This window comes from Netta rufina (assembly GCF_964035555.1).
Source record: "Netta rufina genome assembly, chromosome: 19".
In the NCBI taxonomy this organism is placed as follows: Eukaryota; Metazoa; Chordata; class Aves; order Anseriformes; family Anatidae; genus Netta; species Netta rufina.
In genome coordinates, this window is record NC_140143.1 from 460,171 (window position 1) to 477,577 (window position 17,407).

The following is a 17,407-nucleotide window of genomic DNA, read 5'->3' on the forward strand; positions in this document are numbered from 1 at the left end:
AACCAAACAGAGAAAAGCTCCGAAGGTGGCCACCGCAGCTTCTTCCTTCCCACAGGGACGTGGCCGCGGGAGGAAGCGGGCGCGAGGCTCTCGCTGGTGGGCGCAGCGGAGCCGTACCTGGTCCTGGAACATGGCCCCGCCGAAGGCCCAGGTGCAGGCGAAAACAAAGTAGAGCTCGTACAGCTCCCGGGGTGAGTCCGGCGGGGTGTTCTGCGGCGTCAGGAGGCACTCCAGCAGGTACAGGATCATCTGTATCACCGTGATCTCGGGGATGGGGGTGATCTTCTTGAACCCAAACTTGAGCTTTTCGAGACACACGGGCAGGTACTTGTCGAACAGGATCGTCAGATTGGCCTTCTCGGACTGCACGGTCCTCTTCTCGATCCAGCTGGTCACAACGCTGTGGAAGGGATGGGCAAGGCTGCAGGCGAGTGCAGGGTCTGGTGCCCACCCGTCCCATCCCTGTCCCCATCCCCATCCCCACCCCATCCCTGCCCTTGCCCCCATCCCATCCCCGTGCTCACGGGTTCCAGCCCAGGTCCGCGGGGTTGATGTAGAGGATTCCTGCCCGGGACACCGTGGCCGGCGTGGCGGTCCGCAGGTGGCTGATCTCAAAGAGCAGCCGCATGGTGGGGTTGAGGGGGATGCGCTCATTGCTGGCCAAGGTGAGAACCTGAGGGAAGTGGCCCATCATGAGGGGGGGCAGCTCCAATTTTGGGGAGCAGGCATGAATGCAAGCTGACTTCACAAGCAAAGCTCCCCAGGTGCGATGGCACCAACCTTATTGTCATCCATGACCGTGTTCAGGGACTCGATCCACATGGGGTCGATGTCTCCATCGAGGATGATCCACTTGGGCCCCTTATGCGTGATGTTGGCCAGGTCACGCATCGTTGAAGAGAAGAGGCCTGCCCGCAAAGAGACGCGTGGATCGTTGCAGTGTGCTCGCTGGGGGGGATGCGCTGCACTGGTGCCTCCCCTGCGCACGCCACCCTCCCTCCTCTCCCCATTGCTCCAGCAAAGAGCCCCAAGGAGAGGCCTTCCCACTGCTGTCACCGCTCACAGAGGTGTTCTCAAAGATGCATCCCAGAGGGTGTTTGCTTGTGCACCCACCACTCGCTTGCTGGCTGTACGAGCCAGGTGCCACCCTGGGACCGCCCATGCCAGCCTTGGTGTCTCACCGTCCTTCCACTCGCGTGTAGCTGGATGAATAATCCCGAACAGCTCATCGCAGGTCACAGCTTTTGGGTCGAGGTCCACAGTGACTGGCTTCTGCTTCATGTTGCGGTAAGTCTTGTTGAGCGACCTCAGCACCTGCGGGAGAGGGGACTTGTGCAGCGGCGACAGCTGCTCCTGCAAGGACGTCTGCAACCCTGGACCTCCTTCTCCTCGCTGCCGTCTGCTGCAGCGTGCCCAGGCCTGGGCAGCCACAGGCGGGGCTGCTGCAGACCTCAGGGCCGCGCGTGGCCGCTACCTGGGACTTGCCGCAGCCGGCGTTGCCGATGACGAAGACGGAGTGCCTCACTTGCAGCAGCTCCTCCAGCTGCACCACCTTCAGCACGAAGCTCTCCTCCGCCTGCAGCTTCAGCTCCAGCACAGACTGCTTAATGATCTGGGGGGGAGAGCAGGCGCTGACCACGCAGAGCTGGATCAGCCCCAGCAAGACCCCAGGGAGCTGCCAGCGCCCGGCGGTGCCAGGGCTGGGCTCATGCCCCAGCCCCGCGCATGCCTCCACGTCTCCCACCCTCCCGGCTGTGCCTGCGCCCAAACCTTCTCAAAGTTCAGATCCCTCTTCCTGGGGACGTCCAGAGCAGGGAACAGGTCTCCAATCAGCCCCATGAACACGGGCAGGTCATCCGTTACGATCTTGGGGATGTTGAAGTCTCGCAAAGCTCTCATCAGAACCTGGTCCTCAGCGCGGCCGGGGTCCCCCCTCTTCAAGGAGCCCGCTACCACCAGCACGGACTTGATAGCCCGCAGGCCCCAGTCGTAGTGGTCCTGCCAGGTGGGTGGCAAAATGTGAGGATTTCATTTTCATTTCGCCCCATGCCCAGGTTATCTACACGGTGCCTGTCCGGCTGCCCTGAAGTGAGCTTGTTTGCAAGGCCAGCCCCAGTCAGCCGAGGAACAAATGGCAGTCTGTCACACATCCAGCTTGTAAATCACTTCTGCTGGGATGCAGAACATCTGGATGCTCGTGCCTCAACGGGCTACGCTCTATTCTATTTTTGAACCTCTTGATTTCTTCCATAAGGCAGAAATATGCCATATGACACACTAGCGTGGAGTGGAACTCGTCCAGCCATAGACATGAACTTCACAGAGCACAAGCCAGCACATCACTGCCAGCTGAGAAACTTTTAAACTGTCTCTCAGGGTTGAAATTCGGATTAACTCTTTCACTTAAAGAACCATGGATATGGTTAAATTACCTGCTTAGACAGCAGCTCTTTGCAGAGTGTGTACAAAGTAATGAACTTTCTTGCTAGAAGCTTGGCATCCATAAAACCTTCTGCAACCAGCATGATTTCGCAGATAAGCTCAAAGTCTGGGACAACCATGGCACAGGGTCTGGAGGGGAGCAGCACAGGGTCAGCAGAGCTGTGCACGCAGCCACAAGCCCCCGCGCCTCCAAGGGCCTGGCTCTGTCCTCTCTGCAATCCCTGCTACTTAGCTGACGGTGGCAACGAGCAGCCCCGAGCCTCCCCTGCTTGCTGAGCAGCCAAACCCCACAGCCTCTGACTGCCCCCAGCCACAGGGAGCCAAGGTCTCACACCAGCGCTCAGGACACACGGGTGTCCTCACTTGCTCTAGCAAAGGCTTTGTCCATATTATCGATGTGCTACAACACAGGCAAATGCTGTGGAGGTTGCTGGTTAGCGGTGCCTCATCTGCCCGCAGGTACCTGAACAGAGCTTTTAAGTTCTCAGGCAGTTCTGTCCGCCCTGCGTAGCCAGGGTTCATCGTGATGAACAGTCCGACCGACGGGACCAGCGCTATTGTCTCTCCAAGAAAATTGAATGTTTTCTTTTTGGCACGAATCGCATCTTGAACGCATTTCACCTGGGCAGGTGAGCAGACGTGTTAGTGTGGACAGCCCCGCGGGTCCCTGCTGCCAGTGCTCGCTGGGGCTGGCTGCTCGTAACCGTGCCCAGCGACCCCGTGTCACCACGCTCCCCACCGCGACACGGCGCAGACAGTGGCTGCAAAGGGTCCCTCTGAAAGCTGGGTTTAACCTGGGGCAAGCTCAGTGCATGGGCTGGGAATTCAGACTAGAGAGTCCGATGGACTCATCCCATACTGGGAGGCACTGCAGTGTGGCTTTGTAAGGAGGGCACCTACCTGCACAGCAATCACCGACAACACCTCCACCGCGATGCGATTGAATTCATCGAAACAGCCCCAGGCTCCGGTCTGAGCCAGCCCTTTGTAGATATTGCCACAGGACTGGAGATCAAAGCAAAGGAAAGAGGCTTCAGAGACACGGAGCCTCCCCAAGAAGGCTGCAGCCTGGGGATTTGTTACGAAGCTCAATTATTGGGAGCCACTCGGCTCTTGTGCTTCGTGCTGCTCCCTCGGGAAATGGCTCACAGCGTCACAGCTGCCCCCAGCTCCCCCGGGACAGCCCGGCAGCAGCTGCCTGGACCCACATCCCTCGCTGGCAGCTGAGCCGGGGGAGAGGAGACCAAGAGCCCAGCCTGGCTTCAGGCATCAGTGCGGGGCGCTGCAGCTGGAGGCGGGGGGCATGCTGCAGGGGTGCCTCCCGAAAGTCTCCCCTCGTCCTGGAGGACGGCTCTCACCTGCCTGGCACCACCGCCTGCTCCCCGCGGCCCTACCTTGTAGTCCATCTGCTCGGAGCAGTTGAAGACGTAGACCATCGTGCCCACCGCCCGGCCCAGGTCCTTGGTGGTCTCCGTTTTCCCGGTGCCCGCGGGGCCGGCGGGGGCTCCCCCCATGTAGAGGTGCAGGGACTGCGTCAGGGTGATGTAGCACCTGGGGCGAGGCCAGGCGGGCTCAGCGCTGCCGCTGCCCCCTGCGGAGCTGAGCCCACGGGGCGCGGGGAGCCGAGCCCTACCGGTCGGTCAGCGGGGTGATGACCAGCCGCGGGGTGTTCCCCAGGTACTCGTAGGAGTACTGCAGCTGCGCGTCGCAGATGTTGGCGTAGCAGTGCATCTTGCCCTCGTCCCAGCGGTGCCGCAGCTGGGACTGCCAGGTGAACGCCTGCGCGCTCTCCACCTGCGGGGCATCCACCACCTCCTGATGGGGAGCGTGAGCCCACAGCCCGCCCGCCCTGGGGACCCGGGCTCTCTGCACCCCCCAGCGCTGCGGGAAGCAGGAGAGCTGCTCCTTGGCCTGCCTTCAGCACTCCTTCCCCCGAGGCAGCGTCTCGAGCTGGGTCCCAGCACAGAACCACAGTGGCTTTGGGTAAGGAATGCCTGCAGTGACTCCACCGGGGCTCAGGGTCACTGCTCAGGGTCCCTGCCTGTGCCACCAGCAGGTCCCAGGCAGCAGCTGCGTGGCTGGGACCCTGCCACCCCCAGAGCTTCGTGCTCCTGGCACGGCTCAGACCCAGCCTGGTGTGAGCCTTGCTGTGCTGCCGCCCCTGCTCCCAGGTACCCCGAACTCTGCACCTTTTTACCTTCTTTGTGCTTTCTCACACTTTGGATACTTTGAAAGTATCAGAAAATAAAAGAATAAGAAGAAAAACGTTGCTCAGAAGTGCCAAGAAAGCAAGCAGTGAAAGCATCATCGTGTAGCTTCTACCTTTGCAACAATCATTTTTGCTACCACGTCCCTGGCGTGCACGTCTATGGTACAGATTGTCATGATCTTCATTCTGTCTCCTGCAGTCAGGTTTCCAATGAGCAGTGAAATCAGTGCATTCAGCTGAGTGATCTGAGGGAGGAAAGAAATGATAAACAGAAAACGGCGTTGTACTTCCCTACCCGTCTGAGACACCTCAGCCTGCTGAGAGCCGGGAGGGGCTGCAGGACAAGGTCCCAGGGATGCAAACCTGCTTTTTGTTATAATCCTTAATTGCATTTTCATAGCCTTCCTCCAGCCTTGCAAAGGCAATGCCAACTTCTGTGGTCCACCAGATCTGGGTGCATGTCAGAGCAACCTGCAATAAATCACAGCGACAAAATGCGGCAATAAGGGGAAACGAGCCCTCCCCACCATGGCCTGGGACAGGCCTTGTCCTCGCTGCCCCGTGCTCCTCCTCTCAGACTTGGGCAGGTAACCAGATTTTCCTGTAAATTACTGCCTGTTCCCACTCTCGGCCAGAATTTTAAAGGAGCCAGGCTGCAGCAGCTCAGCACTGATGTGCAACATCTGGCTTCCCCTGCCCTGCAATCTGCTGCCTGCGCAGAAGCAGATTGTTGCTGTCCCGTTTTGGGGACCCGTACCGCAGGCAGTAGCAGCCCCGGTTCCTGCATCGTGCCCACCCCTGTGGTGGCTGCCCCGCACCCCTCAGCTCGGCCCCGGCCCCACGCAGCTCCCTACCTGTGCCGGGTAGTCGAACACCCACTGCTCCCGCGGCTTCTCCTCGTAGGTCACCACGGCCTCGGGGATCAGGTGCCGCAGCGTGGAGCGCATGCTCGCCAGCACGCGATTCAGCCACACCTCAACCTGGTGCAAGCAGCAAACTCTGAGCGAGCCCTCGGCAGCCCTTTTCTGTCCCGGCTGCGTGCGGCTCCCACCGCCGGCTGCTATCATGGAGCTGCCCGGCTGTGGCTCCTCAGCAGCTGGCACACTGCAAGTGGCCTCTTGGTCCGGATGGGGATGGGAGCCTCCGTCCTGTGCCCCGGCTGCCCCAAGAAGGGGCACGGGGACATCACAGACAGGGAGCGGTGCAGAGTGGGACCGTCCCCCATGGCCCTGGGGACCAAACACCAGGGGAGCCCCCCCTGGCTGAGGGCTGCAAGGCCAGCTTGTTTCCACGTTCTCTTACATTGCTGCAGCTGTTCTATACCTGTAACATGGGTCCTATTTCTGTGTTTTTTGTTTGTTTGTTTGTTTGTTTTCATGGAAACCTTTATGAAAGCATTTTAAAACTGCTGCCAGTCTGCTACGGCACAAGCAGAAGGTTTGTCTCGGTCCTGAGCCTGCACATCTCCACCCCCCAGGCAGAGACCTGCCGGAGACCTCGCTGACCTGGCCAGATAAGTCGCACTCCTGGTCCAGAGGCACGTACTCCTCTTCCTTGCTGAACATCCCCAGGGCAGCCTTCAGGGGCTTCTTGTCAGGGCTCATCTTGAACTTCAGTTTAGCAAGACTGTCAAACAGCTTCGACAGGTGACGGGACACCTACAGACAGAGGCACGACAGCAGAGTCATGAAAAAGGACTCGGCTGTACCTGACCAGTGCAGAGAGCTATTTTACAGCTTTGGTTCACTCCTGTACTGCCCAGGGTGCTGCAGCCCTGAGAAGCGGCATACCAGGGATGCAGTTTTGTTTTTTAGAGTATTTTAAAACTGCTGTACGAAGTCAGCACGTCAGAGGTGCTGGACTTGTCTCCAGGCTTTGCATTCAACCCGTACCTCAACGGGCTCGTTTCCGTTAGACAAAATGTCAAGCAGGTCTGCAGAGGAAACGAAGTAGAATCTAGGGAAGGCCAGGCGCTTTGTCTCGAGGTACTCAGCCAAAGCCTTCTCACAGATGGCCAGTCTAACAGGAAACCAGGAAGAGAAAAAAATACAGTTAAAAATGTACTGTTTTATAATCTCCGCAAAGTTATTGTTATGTTGAAGTTGACGTCACTGACTGCTGGAGAAATTAAACGCCTCTTTGGGCTTAGACTGGTCGGTGGAGGCTTCTCCACGATGCTTCATCAGGGTGACTCAAACCCCACCTTTTCTGCAGTGCTTCTAGCTTGTTGTAGAGCCCAGGTTTGTTGGTAGCTTCAATCACGTTGGGAGTTTTTACCGCATCGGCCATTAATTCCTGTGAGACAAAAAAGGATTCAGTCGTACCTGAACCAGTGACAAGCTCACGGGGGCGCAGGAAGGGCTGGGATCCTCACTTTGAAATCCTGATCGATAGAATCGAACTGCTTGGAGTCCTCTGGCAGCTGGCTGCGGATGTCTTCAGAGCCAATGAAGATGCTCTCCAGGTGACACCACGTCCGCTGCACCTCGAACCAGATGCTGATAACGGAGTCGGTGGTCGACAGCTTCTGCTGCCAGCCCGACACCTCCTGAAGGAAGAAGGCGAGGTACTTGGACGTCATCAGGTTCTGCAGCTGCACTTGGTTGTCCTCCAGCGTCTCGATGAGCGTCTCGTCTGACTTGAGAAGCATGACGCCGGTCCTGGGGTGGGGCTCGTGTTCGAACTGCATCGTGGCCCAGGTGGTGTTCAGGGTGCTCAGCACCTTTAGAGCAAGCGTGAGAATGAGCCGAGCTCCGCGCACCAAGGGCAAACCCTGGCAGGGGCCCCGCAGGAAGGCAGGGCAGCCACACAAAAACCTCCTCCAGAGCACAAGCTGCTGGGGCCATGCTGTGCATGGGCTCCAGCCCTTGGCAGCAGGAGCACAAGTGCCCCCAGCTGCAGAGCCGCGCTCGAGCACGGGGCTCTCAGCAAACTGGGAACGAACTGAGCCGTGATTGCCGTACCTTTTCCATCCCTGATTCTTTCACAGCTTTGTCCACGATGCCACGAACCTCATCCTCGAACTTGTGCAGGTTCAGCTGCAGCAGATCCGCGAGGGTTGTGTCCTCAGACATGGTGAAGTTCACCTGCAGCAGAACCGGCACCGTTGGGCACTGACACCCCCCTGCAGGCTCCCCAGAGCAGCTCCTTAACAAACGTTTAAAGAGCCTGCACAAACATTTGTGCACAGCCACCCCTGATGTAGCCTGCATGCTTCTCCTGGGGGTGCAGAGCTGGGGACCCCCTGGGGCACACCTTGGTCGCCTGCATCAGCTCGTGCCAGTGCCGGTCCCTGATGGCCGGGTTCTGCAGCTCGTTCACGGCGCGCAGGGATGTGATCATGTTCTTCATGCTGCTGTCCAGCCCTGTGAACGCGTCCCAGCTTCTCATCTCCTTATCCAGGCTCCGAATGTCTTTAGAGAACTTCTTGCAGTCAATATCCATCTGCTCAACGTTGATATCCTTCCACTTGGTGGTCTTCCAGTCATCAATGCTGGTGTTAACCTGAGGTTGGGAACACCCCGTTACAGGACACGCGCTCAGCAGGAGCAGCCCTGCCCGGGACAAAGAGCCGTGCTGCCAGCACCCGCACACCCCCCGCACCAGCAGAAATGCACTGGCTGAAAAACTGCCCTGTGCCCACCCCACCCCTCCAGTGCTCCCCGGAGTGCGAGGCCGTCGGTGGCTGCAGGGCGGCTCAGCCCTGCAATGGGGCCAGCCTGGCACGCACACGGAGCTTGCTCTGCCCGTCCCTGTGCCCCTGCTCCTCCGGCTCGCAGACAGCAGCACGTACCAGGACGATCATGTCCCAGAGCTGCTTCAGCAAACGCACTTCCCTGTGGCAAGCTTTGAGCTGTTTGTACTCCGGCACTGCCACTTCAAACAGCCCGGCTGACTTGGACAGGGCAGCCAGCTCGCTCTCCATGGCGGCGATGCTTTTCTGTTGCTAGTGGAGAGGAAGAAAAAGGCTCAGCCGGAGGCCGCGGGTCCTGCCCTGGGGGCAGCACCATCCTGCGGCACTCACTGCGGTGCGGCGGGGACAGAACCTGCTGCAGGGCTGAGCAGCGTGGCACGGGCAGGCATCGCCCTCCGCAGGGCCTAGCCCCTGCCCCGACATCCTCGCCTTCCCTACCTTGTTCAGGGATTTGTAGGGGTCTGGATCAGTGTACAAAAAGGGGGCTTTTTCCCGGAACTTCTCCCTGAAGGCTTGCTGCTGGACCTGCGGGGGACACAGCGTCTTGGGGGAGCTGGGGCCGTGGGGCTGGTGGCCCAGGGAGAGCACAGGGGTGTTCCCGAGCAGCTGCAGGCTCACCCCCACCCCTTTCCCAGACCCGTGTGGGCACCTCGAATTGCTGGCATTTCCTGCGGATGATGTTGACCTCGTTTGTCTGCAGGGGTGCCACGTTCTGCTTCACGCGGAAGGAGAGCTTCTTGGTGTTGTCCCACTGCTCGGGGAGCTCCTGCAGCGAACGCCGTGTCACAGCCCGGCCCCGGGGAGCCTCTGCCCAGCCCTGACACCTCGCACAACTCACCTGGAGCTGCAGGTGGATCTCCTCGGGCATCTCCTCTCCATAGGTGCTGAGCAGCGCAATCGTCTCCTTCAGGGGCTCGAACATGCCGTCGGTGGTGGCCTGCCTGTCCTTTACCCTCATCAAGTGCCCCATCACCTCCACCAGCCCATCGTAGTCTCCCTCTTCCACAGGCTTAGTCAAGCCAGCAGTGGCTTCTTTGATGAAGCCTTCGAGCTCCTGCAGGCTGTGCAGAAGGCAGGGGAGCTCAGCGGGGCTCGCTCTGCAGCACGCATCCCTGCTAACTCCATCCCTGCGGGGCCAGCCCTGCCCCTGGGTGCTCAGGAGCACCCCGTGCCCTACCTGGTTGTGACGAGGTTGGTGAGGTACTGCTTGAGCACCCGCTCACGTCTCCTGATGGCGCTCAGCAGCGCCTGCTTGAAGGGGCGGCAGTCGCTCTGCAGCCACCCCCCGAACACGCAGGTGTTGGCGAACCCCGACACCTCCTCGCACAGCGCCTCATATGAGTCAATCTGGGGATGAGAGATGGTTGCAGCCCACGGCTGATGGTCCCCGGGCACCCAGAACCTCCATTGGCACTGCGAGCCCCCTGGAGAACCCCCCGGTACCTCCTGCTTGAAGAGCTGCAGGGGCGGGGGCCCGCGGGGAGGGGGCTCCTCTGGCTCCCCAGGGCTGGGGGCACGGCGAGAGGTGAGGAAGCGCTGCAGGAACTCCTCGGGGTCCTCCAGCCACAGCTGGGCGTGCTCCTCAAAGCTGGCACTGTACTCCTCGCCTTCCTTCATGGCGTTGACCACCAGCGACACCACCTCCTCCCGCATCCTGCTGAGCTCCCCATGCTCCTCCAGCTCGGTCTGCAGGGACGGGCAGAGCTCCTGGGGACCGGCCGGGGGACACCGCAGCATCCTCGCTCACCTGCCAGGCACCCACCTTGTAGCTCAGTTTCCCCTCCAGCAGGAGGGGCATGCACTCTGCGGCTCCGTAGATGTCGTTGAGAAGGTTTTCCACCAGCTCCAAGAAGCTGTTGTCATCTAATATCTCCAGGGACGGACGGTACCCCACTCTGCTGTCACACAGATCCATGTGCACCTCGAACAACGGGGCCACGTTGTCCTGAAAGAGGTCAGCACCCTGCGTGGCCTCTGTCCCCGTTCCCATTCCACCCCTGGCCCCAGGATTCCCCCCAGGGAGCCCTGAGGTGGGCGCGTTTACCACCGAACAGAACACCCCAGAAAGGAAAGGCACGCAGGGGTGCATCCCGAGCACATGCAGAGCACGGGCGTGGAGCAGCAGGGCAAACCTGGACGTACATCAGGGACCATGTTGGTGAGCAGCAGCTCTAGGGATCTGTGAGTAAGTCTGTTGAATCCATCCAACACTATTTTGTGTATATATTCTACGTAGTTCTGCCATATCTGCGATGATGTATCGGCCTTAAACAGGTCTGCATTCTCCTGCAAGCCAAGGAAAACCAACCTAATGTTTGCTGATAAATTCCCAGCAAATGTACCAGTTCCCAACACCCTGGAAGTGAGCCCTCTCTTGGGACCGATGACAGCTTTGTCTCGTGAGGCTACTCTTCAGATCCTTCTCTCCGCTATACAACACCAGAAGCTGTGGCCAAAGCCCTTCCCGTGAGGAGGCAGCGAATTTCTGCGTGTAGTATTTCACGGTCTCTCCAGGAGTTTTGACTCAGCAGAGACCAGAGGGTTGAACCCAAATTTGCGCCCAACTCTCAGTTACAAAACGTGGGAAGACGCCGGCGTCAGGGTGCGCAGCGCTCCACGCGGGATGTGCCTCACCTTCACCACGGCCTCGATCCTGTCGCCTGCTGCCCGAATGGCAGCGTAGCGCTTGCTCACGTTGTTTGCCCTCCCGTCCAGGTCCAGGAGCGCCGTCTCCTTGTTGTCTTTCCTTTCAAACATGGGGGTGGCTGAGCACTCCTGCAAGGGAAGGAAGACGGTGTGACTTCTCAGAAGCTCACCAGGAAAGGCGTTTGTAAAGCAACCAGCAAAATCCTGCTACCTCCATCAGCTGCCTGACGTTTTCCACGTTTAACTTTGTTCTCTGGATTCGGCTGTCTAAGGCATACAAGATATCTCTCATCTCCTGAATGTATTCCATGACACCTGGGAGGAAAGCGCAGCTGGCGGTGTGGGGATGATGCTGGCACCGCCTGGTCAGCGAGCCTATGGGGGCACTTTACCACAGCGGGGACACGCTGCCTGCCCCCCACCTGCCCTTGCCCGGGGGCTGGGAACCTGCGTTTCAGGTGCAAAGGTGGTGAAAGGCCCTGCTGGGACCCGGTGCGAGGCAGGACAGTGCTGTACCCTGGGGCGCATGGCTCCCGTCTGCAGGAACCCCCAGATGTGCAGGCAGGGTCCTGCCCTGGGGGGCTTTGTACCTTCGTGGTGCCAAAACAGGGTTTGCTCCGCAGTGCTCAGACGCCTGTCGATGTCCTCCAGCTCCTCTGTCACCAGTGGGATCTCCACCGGCAGCACTGTCAGCTTCACCTGGGGAGCAGAGGCAGCTGCAGGAGGGAGCTGCGGGCAGGAGGGAACCCGCTCTGCCCTTTGGGACGCGCTCCTCGGGTCAGGCTGGGGGTCCCTGGCCACCAACACAGGGCTGGCAGGAGCCGGTGCCTGGGGTCAGCCACCCTGACATGCCGGTGCCGTGCTGGGGTTCCCCAACCACCCTGGGCCCTTGGGACCTATCTCATCGGAGCCCCCTTTGCTGTGAGGCTCTGCCAGGCTCTCAGCGAGGCTCAGGGCATGGGACAGCAGCAAAACCGCAGCAGGTTGCCTCCCGTGTTGCAACTTGCCTTATTGTACCAGCCAGTGATGAGATCCAGATTATCCACAAACTTTTGGAAAGTCTTATTCTGAGCGAAGAGGCTCTCGGCACTGCCTGGAATATCCTTCTGCTTCTGGAAGTTCAGGTACTTCACCTCCCGCAGGATGGCGGCGAGCTGCAAGACACCACGGTGCAGACAGCGCTCGTTAGGAAAACCCAAAATGTTTCCCAACAGCCCCGTGAGAAAGTCGGGTGTGCATTCGGGCGAGCTGATGCTGGTGTTACCACGGCACGCAGCGGAGGACTGCGAGGGCTCCGCGGGCAGGGGCTGTGCGCCAGCACCCACCTTCCTGCTGAAGTTCACGCTGATGAGGGAGCTGGAGGGGTCCCTGAGGATCAGGGGCTGCTCCAGGTTGAAGCGGCAGCCCTCGTCCACGCCGCTCATCCACTGCCCGTAGGTCTCCTCCCGGTAGCCCTGCAGCAGCGCGATCATTTCCTCGAACTTCCTGGACACCAGCTCGGCTTCGGCACTGCTCAAGGCGCTGTGGGGGCACCGCAAAACGCCGGCTGCCGCAGCAGGCTGCAGGAGGGGCACCGGGCTGCGCCCTGCCCGGCCCCGCACAGAGCCCGTGGAGCGGTGTGAGCCTCACGCACGGGTGGTCGATGGCGAAGAGCTCCCGGTGCGGCCCCTCCAGCCTCTGCTGCAGCTCCAGGGACCACTGCAGCTGCCCGGCCACCGGCGGCATGTTGGTGTGCGCGGGGAGGGCGCCGCCGCCGGCCCGTGCCAGGGCGGTCTGGGTGTCGTACAGCACCTTCACGGCGTCCAGCTCGGCGCTGAACGCGGCCAGCAGGGATGAATAGTAGGGGGAAACCTCGGCCTTTATCAGGGGCCGGTCCAGCAGGGAGGAGAACATGTGCACCAGCTGGAAAGGGAAGAGATGTGCTCGCTTCTGGGCCTGCCCGTGCCGCTGGTGCAGGCGATGAGGTGGAAGGATTTAAACTTCAGGGGGAATTCCAGGGAAATTTGCCAGTTTCAGGGAACTGGTGAATTTCTCGTTTTCTCCTAGAAGCCATTTTGTGCAGGGGATCTTCCAGTGTGGAGGTGAATACAGCATCACTGAGAAGCTCCAAAATGTGGATTTTTCTTTTTACATGGAAGACAACATCACCCACAGCGTTTCCATTGAATAAATTGTTTGGAATTTAACAATCGAACCCGTAACCTTTATGAATTAAAACCATTTGGGTTTTATGTCAATTGTTTTTGCTCCTGACAGAGAACTATTTCACGGGCCAGCTTTCAGCCCACGCCAGCACCCACCCCCCCAGGCTGCCTCTCCCCAGACCCCAGCTTTGTTCCCTTGTTTGAGCCTGACACCGTCCCTGAAACGCTGCTCAGGGCAGGAGCTCGTGCTGGGGCACTCAGCCTCTCCCACAGCTTTTGCCCATTGCTCGTGGGTTTAATCTCTGCCCCGTTCACCTCTTCCAGCTCATTCATACAGAGCCACCCCCCCGGCCTGGTGGCGGGTCCCTCCCACCGAGCTGGCCGCGCGGCGCAGGTACCTTCACTGCTGAGGCCAGGCTGTTGCAGTCATCAAACCCCTGGCAGAGGATGGTGGCCAGCCGCCTGTCCAAGTCCTGGATCTTGCTCTGGAACTCTGCAAAATCCCTGTCCAGTTGCTGTCAGAAAGAGCACAGCGCTCAGGGGGGCGCAGCCTCCAGCCCTCATTCCCCAGCCCCTACAGGAGGATTTGCTTAACCTGATCGGCCAAGAGAACCCACGACTGTCCCCAAAGCAAGCACGTGAGTTGCCGTGGTGACAATTTTACATACAGGTCTTCCAGAATGTTCCATCAAGAGATTTTTTTTTTTTCATTTAGCAAACCCATACTTTCCGTACCAGCATTCACTCACCTCTTCTGCAGGATCTAAGGGATCATACTTGCAGTCGGCAAATCCCTTCACGAGTTCAGAGACCTCTTCGTAGATCTGAAACACTTGGCTCCCAAGGATGTTCCCTCTCGCTCCACCCATCTCTGCTTTCTCCAGCTTCAGGAACTCGATGGATATCTCGTACAGCTCCTGGTGAGCAGCAACAGCCTCCACATCTGGCTTGGCTGGGTACCCAGCCCTGGCTCCCCACTCCCTGGCACTGCCGGTGCCCAAGCTGCGGCACCGGGGCCGGGCTGTGCCACGTGAGCCAATGTTCCCAAAAGCATCCTCCCCGGGACCAGCCCAGCCGTGGGCACCCCCGTGCTGCTGGGTGCCTCTGGCAGTCAGGGCGGTGTTTGCCCCCCGTCTGCCCTGGTGCCCCCAGCCCCATGCCCTGTGCTGTGCTGTCACCTCGATGGTCTTCAGCCTGTGCAGGAAGGCGTCCATTCTCCTGAAGACGAGGGAGGGGGGGAACTCCCAGAGCCGGGGCTCCTTGTCCTGGGGGCGGACGGGGCCGTCGGCACAGCGGAGCTGGTGCAGGGAGACCCACACCCAGCCCAGCACCTACCGTGAACAGGGTGGGCAGCAGGTCAGAGCAGCAGCTGCTGTAGGACTGGAAGAGCTTCTCGATGGTGGAAATGCTCAGTTTGATCCCTCCCAAGGTCTCTTCAAGCTCTCCTTGCAGCCCCTTCATCACTTCCTCAGGGCTCAGGAAGTTTCGGGTCTAGAAAAGACAAAAGCTGCTGTGGGCAGGGGGGCCCCTCGTGCCCCTTGGCCTCCCCAGCTCCCCGCAGCCCCCGCCTGCCCCAAGCCCCCCAGCCCGGTGGGGGTGTTATGGGGGCCTCCCGCTGCCCTGGCCGGGTTCCCCCCATGACCCACGCCACCTCCCCTGGCTCAGGGGTGGCTCGGCACCGCGCAGCCCCGGCAGTACCATCTCAATGAGGAGGTTGCAGATCTCCTGCAGAATGACGATGACCCGGGAGGGAGTGTTGTAGTGCTCCGAGTGCACCCAGGTGAGGCAGACGGTGTACAGAACCCTGTCGATGTAGGACTGAAGCTGCCGGAGCAGGGTCCCCATTAGCATGCAGGCTTTGAGCTGACAATGGGCTGGCAGAACCAGGCTGCGTCCCTGCCCGCACCCGCGCACAGCCTCCGGGGCTCTGCCCGCAGTGCGAGGGCAGGGAGGGCCCGGTAATCCCACCAGGTGTAACCCACCTGGGCGTACTCCGCTTGCTCCATCTCTTCCAGCAGGGTCTGCAGTGGCTGCAGGTAGAGGCTGATGTTGTTGGCTTCCTGCAAGCCTGGCACAGGTGAGAAACAGCGTGAGCGGCCGGGAAACCTCGCTGGCGAGGCAAGGGGCAGGAGCCCGCAGCCGCCCGGAGCCCTACCTGCACTGACGTCCCGGAACATGGCCTGCAGCGCCGGCCAGTAGCAGCTGTCGGCCTTCTCCAGGATCTCGGCCAGGGCGCTCACCCGAGGCGAGAGGAGCTGCGGGAGAGGCACCGCGGTGGGCTCGGCTGCGGGGGCGCGGTGCCGGCCACCCCCGGGCGAGGCGTTACCTGCTCGTTGATGCACTGCAGGTTGCTCGTCCTGGTGCGCCAGAAGTCAAACTCTGTCCTGGGCAAGGGGTGCAGCCCCTCCAGCAGCAGCTGCGCCGAGTCCTTGCTCAGGATGTCCCTGATCTGGTGGGACCAGTCGATGACGATGGTCTCGATGGAGTGCAGCACAGACCCGTCCACCGGCCCCGCCAGGCTGGAAGGCAGCCGGGTTAGGGAGCAGTCCCACGACCCGCCCCGATCCATCCAGGGAGCCCCGACCCCCCCGGGGAGCCCCACGCGCCCCTCCACAGCCACCTCCACCCGGCACGGGCCGCTCAGAGCTGCTGTGCTGCTGAGGAGCTGCTGCACTCGGGGACCTGGGGTAAAACCCCCAGATTTCCCCCGTTAACCTGAACCGAGGTCAGCCTTTGGTGCAGCTCAGCACAGGCAGCCCAAGGCTGGTGCTGGGACGCGGGAGCAGAGCCAACACATGGCCACAGGCTGTGCAGGGAAGGAGCCAGCGTCCCAGCTCCCGCAGCAGCTCCCAGGGGGACTGGTGCTGGCGGCACCCACCAGTCCAGGACGGTGCTGGAGCCGTCCCGGCTGTCCAGGTGCTCCGGCAGCGGCAGCAGCGGCTTCCCCTGGATCTTGCCACCCATCACGAACATCTCATTCTTCAGCCTGCGGGCTTGTCGCACTACGTCCTCCACCACCACCCTGGGCCAGCCCAACACATTCTCCTTGCTCAGGAGCAGAGAGGACAAGACCTGGAGGACAGGACCAGGGCTGGGCACGCCAGCTCTGCGTGCCAGCAGCCGCTTGTGTCGCGTCCCTTCGAGCCGCCAGCCCCAGCAGCCTTGGCAGCAGCAGCAGCTGCGTTCCTCACGAGCCTGGCTCTGGGACCGGGGCTTCCAGGCTCTGCTCACCCTGCGTGGGGCTTCTCGTGGTTTGGGAGCTCTTGGTGAGCTGCAGTGAGTGCACGTGGGGGGAACGGGCTGGTGCACAGCCAAAAGGCACCAACATTTGGGAAGGGGAGGCCTGTGGCTCCCAGTGCCCCCAATGGGCAGTCCTCTAAGCAGGACTATTCACAGCACGTCTGAGAGGAATCCGCTCTGACATTCCCCGGTGATGGGGTGTGCTGCAGGGGGATTTATGGCGTTTCTACAACCGCACAGGGGAAGGGATCCGGCTGTGCTGGGAGAACACCAGCCCTGTGACCGGCACCGGCGAGGCTCGGGCGGCCCCATGGGTGGCAAGGTCAGGGTGAGCACTGGGGAAAATCTGTCAGCAAATTTCCTTCGGCTGCTTTTCGAGCCCCCCCTCGAGTGCTGGCTACAGCAGCCCCACGGCACGGGAGCCCGGGCAGCCGTGGCCCGTGGGGACGACCCACCTCCTCCACCACGACGATGAGCTGCTCCACCGGCCAGGGGCTGATGTCTCCCACCAGCAGCGCAGCCTGGCAGTTCTCCCGGGTGATGTTCTCCTTCTTCCTCTTCACGAAGTAGATGCCCTTGCCCTTGAGGGTGGGCAGGAAGCCGGTGGAGGGCTGGAGCTGCCCGGCGGGGTTGAGCGACAGCAGCAGCTCCAGCGTGTCCGGCTGCCTGAAGAACTCGTCCAGCACGGCCCTGGCATCCTCGCTGCCCTCAAACTTGTTCCACTTGTCCGGCCGCAGCCGCAGCAGCAGCGTGGCGAAGCTCTCCAGGAAGCCGTGCCGCTCATCTGGAGCCGCCGACATCCCGCGGGCACCGGGCTCAGCCACAGAGCCCCAGCGCCTGCTGGGGGGGGTCAGAGCCCGGCTTAGCGGGGGCTGCACCGAGCCCCCCTCCCCTGCCTGCCCTCAGCCTCCTCTTGCTGCACGCTGCAGCCCTGCAGGGGGCTGCCAGCCCCAGCTCCGTTGCCCCCCAGCCTTCCCCATCCCTGCCCGGCCCCACCGCCCCCTGGCTCCGCAGCCCCCCCAGCCTGCCCCA

The 17,407-nt window shown here is 60.9% G+C and overlaps 1 protein-coding gene across 1 annotated transcript in view; it reads right to left on the minus strand.

Moving 5' to 3' along the window:
* The window catches only part of DNAH17 (dynein axonemal heavy chain 17), a gene marked incomplete at its 5' end in the record, with an annotated part of 35,287 nt that extends 18,112 nt beyond the window's left edge, over positions 1-17,175 (minus strand). Inside the window, 44 exons of the mRNA XM_084298309.1 lie at positions 118-400; positions 525-673; positions 781-908; positions 1,182-1,314; positions 1,475-1,612; positions 1,771-1,998; positions 2,433-2,571; positions 2,906-3,063; positions 3,343-3,447; positions 3,837-3,993; positions 4,076-4,236; positions 4,765-4,896; positions 5,015-5,122; positions 5,506-5,631; positions 6,157-6,309; positions 6,544-6,670; positions 6,855-6,946; positions 7,026-7,373; positions 7,615-7,737; positions 7,907-8,155; positions 8,445-8,597; positions 8,784-8,870; positions 8,995-9,111; positions 9,184-9,406; positions 9,523-9,692; positions 9,789-10,031; positions 10,108-10,290; positions 10,488-10,631; positions 10,980-11,120; positions 11,203-11,306; positions 11,582-11,690; positions 11,999-12,145; positions 12,317-12,512; positions 12,625-12,893; positions 13,534-13,650; positions 13,885-14,052; positions 14,314-14,400; positions 14,471-14,626; positions 14,834-14,959; positions 15,118-15,203; positions 15,291-15,390; positions 15,462-15,654; positions 16,014-16,207; positions 16,831-17,175. Coding sequence (XP_084154435.1) covers positions 118-400; positions 525-673; positions 781-908; positions 1,182-1,314; positions 1,475-1,612; positions 1,771-1,998; positions 2,433-2,571; positions 2,906-3,063; positions 3,343-3,447; positions 3,837-3,993; positions 4,076-4,236; positions 4,765-4,896; positions 5,015-5,122; positions 5,506-5,631; positions 6,157-6,309; positions 6,544-6,670; positions 6,855-6,946; positions 7,026-7,373; positions 7,615-7,737; positions 7,907-8,155; positions 8,445-8,597; positions 8,784-8,870; positions 8,995-9,111; positions 9,184-9,406; positions 9,523-9,692; positions 9,789-10,031; positions 10,108-10,290; positions 10,488-10,631; positions 10,980-11,120; positions 11,203-11,306; positions 11,582-11,690; positions 11,999-12,145; positions 12,317-12,512; positions 12,625-12,893; positions 13,534-13,650; positions 13,885-14,052; positions 14,314-14,400; positions 14,471-14,626; positions 14,834-14,959; positions 15,118-15,203; positions 15,291-15,390; positions 15,462-15,654; positions 16,014-16,207; positions 16,831-17,175 — 7,095 coding nt within the window. The remainder of the gene's footprint in view (positions 1-117; positions 401-524; positions 674-780; positions 909-1,181; positions 1,315-1,474; positions 1,613-1,770; positions 1,999-2,432; positions 2,572-2,905; positions 3,064-3,342; positions 3,448-3,836; positions 3,994-4,075; positions 4,237-4,764; positions 4,897-5,014; positions 5,123-5,505; positions 5,632-6,156; positions 6,310-6,543; positions 6,671-6,854; positions 6,947-7,025; positions 7,374-7,614; positions 7,738-7,906; positions 8,156-8,444; positions 8,598-8,783; positions 8,871-8,994; positions 9,112-9,183; positions 9,407-9,522; positions 9,693-9,788; positions 10,032-10,107; positions 10,291-10,487; positions 10,632-10,979; positions 11,121-11,202; positions 11,307-11,581; positions 11,691-11,998; positions 12,146-12,316; positions 12,513-12,624; positions 12,894-13,533; positions 13,651-13,884; positions 14,053-14,313; positions 14,401-14,470; positions 14,627-14,833; positions 14,960-15,117; positions 15,204-15,290; positions 15,391-15,461; positions 15,655-16,013; positions 16,208-16,830) is intronic.
* Positions 17,176-17,407: the final 232 nt, after the last annotated feature.